General features: G+C 43.2%; 1 protein-coding gene across 4 annotated transcripts; it reads left to right on the top strand.

The window, feature by feature from the left end:
• The first annotated feature begins 613 nt into the window (after positions 1-613).
• Positions 614-6,087, top strand: fst (follistatin). 4 transcript variants are annotated; one of them, XM_020705735.2, is made up of 7 exons: positions 614-788; positions 1,068-1,077; positions 2,185-2,382; positions 2,543-2,761; positions 2,905-3,129; positions 3,699-3,929; positions 5,526-6,087. In XM_020705735.2, the coding sequence occupies exons 3-7, from the start codon at positions 2,238-2,240 to the stop codon at positions 5,606-5,608; spliced, it is 903 nt and encodes a 300-aa protein (XP_020561394.1). In that variant the 5' UTR covers positions 614-788; positions 1,068-1,077; positions 2,185-2,237; the 3' UTR covers positions 5,609-6,087. The 4 variants fall into 4 exon arrangements, with proteins under 4 accessions (XP_020561394.1, XP_011477171.1, XP_004072200.1 ...); XM_011478869.3 differs by lacking the exon at positions 614-788 and having other exon boundaries at positions 831-1,077; XM_004072152.4 differs by lacking the exon at positions 614-788 and having other exon boundaries at positions 834-1,077; positions 2,185-2,376.
• Positions 6,088-10,417: the final 4,330 nt, after the last annotated feature.

Below are 10,417 nucleotides of genomic sequence, written 5' to 3'. Positions count from 1 at the left end.
GGATTTTCTTTCATATTTTGCAAGTAAACGAGACAGAGCGGTGATGTGTTGACGCGGATCGGCGCGTCCTCGGAACTCCCGGCGCGCAGCAGACGCTGCGCTCTGAGCGGCACAGGGACGCGGCACCTGAGTTCCGCCGAAGAGGTCGCGCAAGGACTTCTGAAGGAGTTCCGCGCGCGTCTGCTCCAGCCAGCGGATCTGCGCGCGCGCACGTGTGTGTTTGTAAATGTGTGTGCGTTTCATTCAATGAAACGCAACACCCCAGTTCTCGGTCTCATCGGAAACAGGTTTGATTATATTTAAAAGCTTGACCCGGGAAAGAAACCCAAACAACTGTCTGTTCTAATATTAGCCGCGCGGCTGCCGACTACTATGAATTCTATTATTGTCTGAGCTCGGATATGTTCTCAAAGGCAGCTCATCAAAAGATTTACACTTTTGTCCGCAGTTGGTGGACAAATATCAGTTACCAATCATCTTATCCCTAGATTGAAGGGACTGCGAGATGATCTGATGGGTTTCGTTACCCTTTTAAAGAAACGCAATTCTTCAAAATATAAATTTTAATATTAATGTTAACATTATTATTGCAAGAAAAAAATAGGGAATCCGAGTCTCATATAGTAAACAAATGTTATACTTTCATATTTTTCTTTTCTTCACTCCTCTTATAGCTTCAGGATTCAAACGTCTGGCTTTGCATAACAAATATTTCCATGCTCCTCTCAGCGCAGGGAAGGGAAAGTTCCTTGTAACGATGTCACCTGACTGGGATTGAAAGAACTTGGGTAAGAAAAAAAAAAAACACATCTCCCCACCCCCACAGAAGAGGGGACCGCCCACCACAGACAGTCAACCCGAGACCCCATATAGATTTAAAAAGAGAGGCTGCATTCTCAGACTGACACTTATTCAGCCCTGCCACCTTAAGCAGATTACTTTTGCGCTGCTTGTGTCAAATACGTGGCTCACTTTGCCTCTCCATCATGCTTGGGATGCTCAATCACCACCTCCACCCGGGCATTTTTCTCTTCTTCATGTGGCTTTGTCACCTCATGGAACATCAGAAGGTTCAAGGTAAGCTCTCCTTGTCTGTCTCCTGACTTTTTTTTTTAATATGTTTTAATGTAGAACCTCTAAACGCGCGGATGCAGGAATCTCGTTGCCAAAGGGAAACTTTCCAGAGTGACTTCTGGTTCTTCTTCCTCCCAACGACCAAAACTCTGTGCGCCAGACGGCGTGCGCGTTAACCCTATATAAAACAGGTGCCATGTGGTAATGGCTTCAGACTTCAAAGTGGGGAAAATGGCACATTTCTGCAGCCCTCGGCGGGCTCACGCGCTAGAAGCCGCCACGCAGCGTTCTGTAAATATCTGCACATATTTCAAGACCTTTATGTGAGCGTTGAAAGTGTTTAATGAAGCTGTCGCCTGCCCTCCAACAAACTTCAGAGTGGCCACAGATAGCTTTATGAGCAGTTTATATTTATTTATTTATTTATGGCACACACCCTTTCAGCTTTTGCGCTCGAATTTCTTCCTTTTTCCTTTTTATTTTTGCTTATGAAATAAATGAGCAAACCTCAATTTATGTTGGGGTTCCAAATTCCAAGAGATCTACCATAAAACATCATGTCATAGACACATTATACCAACATAAAAATCAAATTTTATAGCAATTTTGTTATAGTTTTTTGAAAATGTGTCAAAGGTTGACATTTCTGTTTTTTTATGTCATATGACTTTGAATTAAATTCCCCCATGTGTCGCAGACATGTCAGTGTCTGGTACATGTCTGGGATATTTTAGTGAGGCGTTGGAGATGGTGGTTTGTTCAGTCTTGCTGTAAAGACCGTGGTTTTCGTAATGATTGAGCTTCGCTGTCTAGACGATTCAGTTTGTGCGCAATGGCAACAAGGAGATTTTTGGAATAAAAGAAAAAAAGATTCTTTTTTTACTTTTCTAAGTTTGCATTGTAAGAGCTGTCAGTCACAGTTGGGATAGGCAAGTGTTAACAGTCTTGGAAAAAAAATCTGACAAAATACCACCGGGAGGGTGAAAGAGGAGGGAGGGAGCGTTTCAGATAATACAATCCGCCTGCGTGTCTGGTGTGTCTGGGTCTGTGATACACGTTCAGCGAGCGATACTCAAGATTCTTTTCTTTTAATGTTGTTGCTGTTTGCAGCCGGGAACTGCTGGTTGCAGCAGGGAAGGAACGGGAGATGTCAGGTCCTCTACATGCAAGGGATGAGCAAGGAGGAGTGCTGCCGGAGTGGAAGGCTGGGAACGTCCTGGACCGAGGAGGACGTTCCCAACAGCACGCTCTTTAAGTGGATAATCTTCAATGGCGGAGCTCCAAATTGCATACCTTGCAAAGGTGGAGGTGCACTCATTTTCCTTGGTTTTTCGCATAAACTAAAGCACACCACCAATCAAACCGATTATGTGATTAACGCATTCAGCCAACGTAAAGTATCAATGTGTCACTCAATGTCAATCATTTTACGCACACATTCCTTAACGCGGGGGTGTTTTTCTTGTAGAAAGCTGCGATAATGTTGACTGCGGACCTGGGAAGAGATGCAAGATGAACAGAAGAAGTAAACCGCGCTGCGTGTGCGCTCCAGACTGCTCCAACATCACCTGGAAAGGACCGGTCTGCGGCTTTGACGGGAAGACCTACAAGGACGAGTGCGCTCTCCTGAAGGCGAAATGCAGAGGCCACCCCGACCTGGACGTGCAGTACCAGGGGAAATGCAAGAGTAGGTGTTTTTTATTTATTTATTTATGTTTTTTTAATTAACTTTTGAGTCTTTTCAGGCTGCAAGTGAGAGGAGCAGGAAGAAAGAGCGGAGTGGCTGCTGCATTGATTTTCCCATTGACATCATTTTCTCTTTGTCTCCAGAAACGTGCCGTGATGTCTTGTGTCCTGGCAGCTCAACATGCGTCGTGGACCAGACAAACAACGCATACTGTGTGATGTGTAATCGGCTTTGCCCTGAGGCGACGTCACCTGAGCAGTACCTGTGTGGAAACGACGGGATCATCTATGCCAGCGCCTGTCACCTGAGAAAGGCGACCTGTCTCCTCGGCAAGTCTATCGGAGTTGCGTACGAGGGAAAATGCATCAGTAAGTCTGTAACAAGAGATGTGAAAGCGTCACACTGAACCCCCTGACACAGCGCCTCCTTGCAGCCACTTTGATTGTGGCTACATTTTCTCCCTGGCCACCTCTGCAGTAATGCACTTCTCGTTTCTGCCAACATTCCAGTTGGGAGGAGGTCTCAGAGAAAGAGGGTGTTTGGTACTTGCTTGTGTTTGCTCAAGAAATGATAGACATCTTATTATTTCCTGATGTTGGCAGCACTATCCCATATGGGAGAGAGTGAAGGCGAAGTGGAGGAAGTTAGAGAGCAAAACAGGGGAGAGCTGGGGGCCATGAAGAAAAAGCTGCAAGTTTTAGGCCAAATGGTTTCCTATCTAGATAACAATCAATCTGAGCCATGTATTTTCTGGAAAAATGCTCACCCTGAATGCAACTTTGTGTTCCTGATGCATCTGATAAGATAGATGCTGTTTGTTTGTTTTTTCCAGATAAATGCACAGAAAACCCGAACTAATCTAATTCTGTTAAAAAAGTTTTTAGACGTGTGGAATCTAAGTAGCCACTGATGATGATTTCCTCGTCTCTTCATCCAGAGGCAAAGTCATGCGAGGACATCCAGTGTAGCGGAGGGAAGAAGTGTCTGTGGGATTCTAGGATGGGCCGGGGCCGCTGCTCGCTCTGTGATGAGTCCTGTCAGGAGAGTAGGACAGATGAGTCGGTTTGTGCCAGCGACAACACCACATACCCCAGCGAATGTGCCATGAAGCAAGCTGCTTGTTCTAAGGGGGTGTTGCTGGAAGTCAAGCACTCAGGACCTTGCAACTGTAAGTAAATAACAAAAGCAAAATGTGAAACAAAAGAAGCAAAACATCCAGCATCCCAGTCTGAGCAAGAGACAATATTCATTGTTGCTTTCTCCAACAAAACATCCCCTGACCCCCCCCCCCCCCCCCCCCGACTTTGCCCAAGCTCCTCCCCTCCAGCTGTGTTCATCACCAAACTCAGTTTAAGCAAAACTGAAAGGACTTGGGATTGGAAGAACCTGCATGATGTTCTTGTCGTTGGCTTTTGCTCTTGTGTTTTCTTTTTTCATTCTATTCGAACTAAACTGGCAAACAAGGTAACAGAAGTGGAAAAAAAGAATAAATTTCTCATAAGCAGTCGGAGAAAAATCCGAGGAAACCTAAAGGCAACAGCGATAACTTCCTCCGTTTGTAGTGGAATAATCCTAATGGTAGAGGGCATGATCACATCAAGGAGGAGCCGCAGTCATGCTCGGTTTTATGGAAAGCATCTTAACAGTTTGGAACTTCCTTCAATGTGTTGGTGATTTTCTGGCAAAGTTGTGTGTTTTTTCTTTTCATTTCTGCAAACAATCAACTGATTATGCACAACCTCTCGTGCCATGCATTACGCCCTAGAGTGGAAGATGGTGTAAACATCCACCCATTGTTAGCATGGGATGCCATGTTGAAAACAGTGATAATGGATTTTAACAGTTGTGCAGTCAGTGAGTCTGTAGATCGCAGAATTAAAAAAAGAACAACAAATGGCTCTTTGGAGTCGGAAAACATCACATGTACATTCCAGGTTAGCTTTTTTCTCCTGATTGATTTAGGCATCTGCCTCTAAGGCAAACATTGTGATCATTTATGGTGTACAGGATGAGCAAAAGCGTGTAGAATCACACTATAGATGAAAACTGGAACGTTTGCCTCTTCTTGTGTTTCCAGTGATTGTGTTGTAAAGAAGAACAAAATGTCAGAAAACACAAACCTGTCTGGATGACAGAGGGACCGCTTGTTGTTGTTGTTTTTTTTTTCTTTGTAACTTGTCACTTCTTTACTTGCTTGTGTGCTTACATTCAATGTGTTCTATGTAAATCTCTGTACAAAAAGAAGAGAAAATACCTCATAAGTGTGTCAGTCATGCAGATTGCAACATGTGACAGTCCTCCACTCCTGAGCATCTGAGCCGCAACTTCAAATCCTAATCAGAGAAGAGCAACCAGCAAATCCCAAAACACAATAGCACTTTTCTGTGTTATGTGTGTCTTCTTTCTGGAATCTGCCCAAAAGAGACCCGAGCCACTGGAACCATCTGCCTCACTTTACCTGCCTCCCAGTCCCAATAACCCTTGTGACCCCCTCTAACCTCCCATCCAACCCCTGACCTACGTTGTTTTCATGCTACAGCACTGACTTGCTATGTCATACAAATAGACATGTGAACATGTACTTACTGTTGTTGCCAAGTCACATACACTCTTCCTCACTGATCCAAACACTAACATACAAGCAAATACAAGAAGGAGGTTGTGTATGAGTTGCTTTGCTGTGAGATCTTTTTGACGTTCAGTAGTAATCTGAGCTGTTGTAGTCCATATTCATACAACAGCTACCTTGTATTCTCCCATATAGCCATTACAGAAGACCAGGAGGAGGATGAAGAAGGTGAGGACTACATGGCCTATGTCCATTTGGCTTCTGTACTGGATGGATAGGCTCCCTTCATTATAGGGGAACAGTTTTAGGGCAATGAATCATGTCCATACTGTAAATTATGTGTATGCTTATTTATTTTTTTTTAAGGAAAAGGAAGTATACATATAGTTCAGTCTGTTAGATGTTTATTTATACAGTACTTTTTGTGTTTTATAATTTATACATTAACATTGTAAGACTATCATCTACCATGATATATTGTGTCACCATTCAAGTTCCTCTTTCTCGCTTTTTTTCCCCTTCTGTTTTATTCATGAAGATTTATATTTGTCCAAAGAAACAAAACAGTGTTATTTATTTGTCATTTTATCATGTTAGTATATTTACTCTTGAGGCTGTAAATCGCATTCCCTGAGCTGTAAAAATGTGCTTATTTTTGTCAAATCTCTGTCACAGATGTCCATGTCACACACATTTAAATGCATGTTTAGGCTGGTCGTTCGTTAATTTAATGGGTATATATATATATATATATATATATATATATATATATATATATATATCTTCTTTCTCTTTCGGCTTTTCCCATCAGGGGTCGCCACAGCGAATCATCCTTTTCCACCTCACTCTATCATGGACATCTTCTACCCTAACATTAGCCAACTTCATGTCCTCTGTTAAGACATCCATATATCTCCTCTTTGGCCGTCCTCTTGCCCTCCGGCCAGGCAGCTCCATCTCCAACATCCTTCTACCAATATATCCACTATCCCTCCTCTGAACATGTCCAAACCATCTCAGTCTGGCTTCTCTGACTTTGTCGCTAACACAGGCAACATGAGCCGTCCCTCTGATGTACTCGTTCCTTATCCTGTCTAACCTGGTCACTCCTAAGGAGAACCTCAACATCTTCATCTCTGCTACCTCCATCTCAGCCTCTTGTCTCTGTCTCACTGCTACCGTCTCTAACCCATAGAGCAGAGCTGGTCTCACCACTGTCTTGTACACCTTTCCTTTGAGTCTTGCTGGCACTTTTCTGTGACACAACACTCCTGACACTTTCCTCCAACCGCTCCAACCTGCCTGCACTCGCCTCTTCACCTCTTTTCCACAATCCCCATCACACCGAACTGTTGACCCCAAGTACTTAAACTCCTGCACCTTCTTCACCTCAGTCCCCTGTAACCTAACGCTTCTACCTTGATCCCTCTCGTTCAGACACATGTATTCTGTCTTACTACGACTGACCTTCATGCCTCTTCTTTCCAGAGCAAACCTCCACCTCTCTAGCTGTTCCTCCACCTGCTCTCTACTCTCACTGCAAATTACAATGTCATCCGCAAACATCATTGTCCAGGGAGATTCCTGTCTTACCTCGTCTGTCAGCCTGTCCATCAGCATAGCAAACAAAAAAGGACTCAAAGCTGATCCTTGGTGTAGTCCCACCTCCACCTTGAACTCCTCTGTCTGACCTACAGCACATCTCACCACCGTCATACTTCTCTCATACATGTCCTGAACTACTCTGACATACTTCTCTGCCACTCCAGACGACCTCATACAGTACCACAGCTCCTCCCTCGGCACCCTGTCATACGCCTTCTCTAAATCTACGAACACACAATGCAGCTCCTTCTGACCTTCTCTGTACTTTTCCATCAACATTCTCAAAGCAAAAATGGCATCAGTGGTGCTCTTACGGGGCATGAAACCATACTGCTGCTCACAAATCTCCACCTTCTTCCTAAGCCTGGCTTCCACTACTCTTTCCCACAGCTTCATTGTGTGGCTCATCAACTTTATTCCTCTATAGTTGCTGCAGTTCTGCGTGTCACCCTTGTTTTTAAAGATCGGGACCAGAACGCTTCTCCTCCATTCCTCAGGCATCTTCTCACTCTCTAAAATCCTATTGAACAACCTTGTTAGAAATTCCACTGCTGTCTCTCCTAGGCACTTCCATACCTCCACAGGTACGTCATCAGGACCAACGGCCTTTCCGCTCTTCATCCTTTTCAGAGCCTTCCTAACCTCATCCTTTCCAATCTCTGCTACTTCCTGCTCCACAACAACCACATCTTCCTCCCTTCTTTCCCTGTCATTTTCCTCGTTCATCAGCTCCTCAAAATACTCCTTCCATCTTTTCTGTACACTCTCTTGGGTTGTTAGCACCTTTCCATCTCTGTCCTTAATCACCCTTATCTGTTGCACGTCCTTCCCATCTCTGTCTCTCTGTCTGGCTAGCCTGTACAAGTCCTTCTCTCCTTCCTTTGTGTCTAACCTGTCATAAAGCTCATCGTAAGCTTTCTGTTTGGCCTTTGCCACCTCTCTCTTCACTCTACGCTGCGCTTCCTTGTACTCCTGTCTACCTTCCTCAGTCCTTTCTACATCCCACTTCCTTTTAGCCAACCTCTTCCTCTGGACGCAGTCCTGTACTTCCTCATTCCACCACCAAGTCTCTTTACCGTCTTTCCTCTTTCCAGATGACACACCTAGCACCTTCCTACCTGTTTCCCTGATAATCTCTGCTGTAGTTTCCCAGTCCTCTGGAAGCTCATCCTGACCACCCAGGACCTGCCTCAACTTCTGCCTAAATTCCTCACAAGTTTCTTCATTCTGTAGCTTCCACCACTTGGTCTTCTTTTCTGTTTTCCCTATCTTCTTCTTCCTGACCTCCAGAGTCATCTTACACACCACCATGCGGTGCTGTCTGGCTACACTCTCTCCTACCACCACTTTGCAGTCATTAACCTCTCTCAAATGACCTCGTCTACATAGGATGTAGTCCACCTGAGTACTCCTACCTCCACTTCTGAATGTCACTCTATGTTCCTCTCTCTTCTGGAAGTAAGTGTTGACTACAGCCATTTCCATCCTCTTCGCAAAGTCCACCACCATCTGTCCCTCCAGATTCCTTTCCTTCACACCAAACCTGCCCATCACCTCCTCATCACCTCTATTGCCCTCACCAACATGCCCATTAAAGTCTGCTCCAATAACAACTCTCTCTCCTCTGGGAAAACTCTCTATGACCTCATCCAACTCACTCCAGAATCTCTCCTTCACTTCTAACTCACAGCCAACCTGTGGCGCATACCCACTGACTACATTCACCATCACCCCTTCAATTTCTAACTTTAGGCTCATCATCCTGTCTGAGACTCTTTTCACCTCTAGAACACTGTTTACAAACTCCCCCTTCAGAATCACTCCTACCCCGTTTCTCTTCCTATCAACACCATGATAGAAAAGTTTGTATCCTCCTCCAATACTACGTGCCTTGCTGCCCTTCCACCTTGTCTCCTGCACACACAGTACATCTACCTTCCTTCTCTCCATCATGTCTGCCAGCTCTCTGCCTTTCCCTGTCATTGTGCCAACGTTAAGAGTCCCTATTCTCAAACCTATGTTCCTGCCTTTTCCCTTCTCTCTCTGGCAACGGACCCTTCTGCCTCCCCTCTTTCTTCCACCAACAGTAGTCAAATTTCCACCGACACCCTGTAGGTTAACAGCATCGGTGGCGGTCGTTGTTAACCCGGGCCTCGACCGATCCGGTATGTCTAAAGTGTTGTGGATGATTCGCATGGTTATTTTGGCAATTTTTACGCCGGATGCCCTTCCTGACGCAACCCTCTCTATTTATCCGGGCTTGGGACCGGCACAGAAGTTACTGGCTTGCAACCCCTGTGGCTAGATTATATATATATATATATATATATATATATATATATATATATATATATAGGGATAGATAGATAGATATAGATATTGATATATCTATATAGATATAGATTTCTATAGATATATAGATATCTATACATGTATGTCGTTCTGGTTTGTTTACAGCTAATATAACTGACCAAAGGGATTTTCTCAATGGTTTTGCAAACATGTATCATAGAATGTGTGACACAGCAGTGGTGAGAGGAGAGAGCTACTTAGTCTTTTCCTCTTCTGACTTACTTTCCCTCCCATGTCTTGTTTTAAGTCGTTATCTTGGGTTTCCCTGATGAAGAAATGACTTTAATCGATTGCTGAAAGTGAGGCAACTTTTGAACATTGCTTGATAACTTTAGAAATAATGTGCCATCAATATTTGTGAGCTATTTTCTTGCCAATGTGCTCCATATTGCTCTCACAGAGCTGTAATAAAAGTACTGCAGTACTCACACTTCTTCAGCAGGTTCCTTTTTTCTCAAAATGTTTTTTTTTTGAAGCATCACAGGAGAAATACAAAATTCTGTTATGAATATATAGTTTTGTATTTTATGTAAATGTCATATGTACATAAAAGTTTGATGGTATTTGTACAGATATGAAGAGAGAAACAATAAACGTTGTTTCTGGATACCTTTTTATGACTTTGGGGTTGAATTATTTGTAAATATTAACTTGTATTTAAAGATTCAATATAACTGTAAGTGTTGTATGCATGAAAAATAATAGACTTGTTTTAAATGCATTTAAAGACCTACACAAATTATCCATTTGTCTGTGGATTCTTACCCTTAGTATAATAAATTAATGACAACATTTATAAGGCAAAAGTACCTGGAATTAGTTTAGAAAAAGTTCATTTATCATGTGAATATTTATTTTAAAAAAAACATGTAACTTTGTTCGCAGTTAATTATCCTATTTTTCTCATGAGCTTGTACATTTCAAGTTCATTCTGTCTAGATTTCACCAATACGTTTTTTACACAGCTATTCCAATAAACCAAAAAGGCATTTTGGGTCACAATCTTCATCAGTTTAGCAGAATGATAAAAAAAGACCTTTTGTTTTGACAGTTTAGTCAAATGAAGCCCTAATCAGTGCCTGTTAAAGCAAGCATTAACAAGTGTTAGTTAGTTACTAGTAGTTAAACAG

The sequence above is a fragment of the Oryzias latipes genome, chromosome 9, assembly GCF_002234675.1.
Source record: "Oryzias latipes chromosome 9, ASM223467v1".
Taxonomy (NCBI): domain Eukaryota; kingdom Metazoa; phylum Chordata; class Actinopteri; order Beloniformes; family Adrianichthyidae; genus Oryzias; species Oryzias latipes.
The sequence above is the reverse complement of the archived record's forward strand: the minus strand, read 5'-3'. Positions and strand labels throughout refer to the sequence as shown.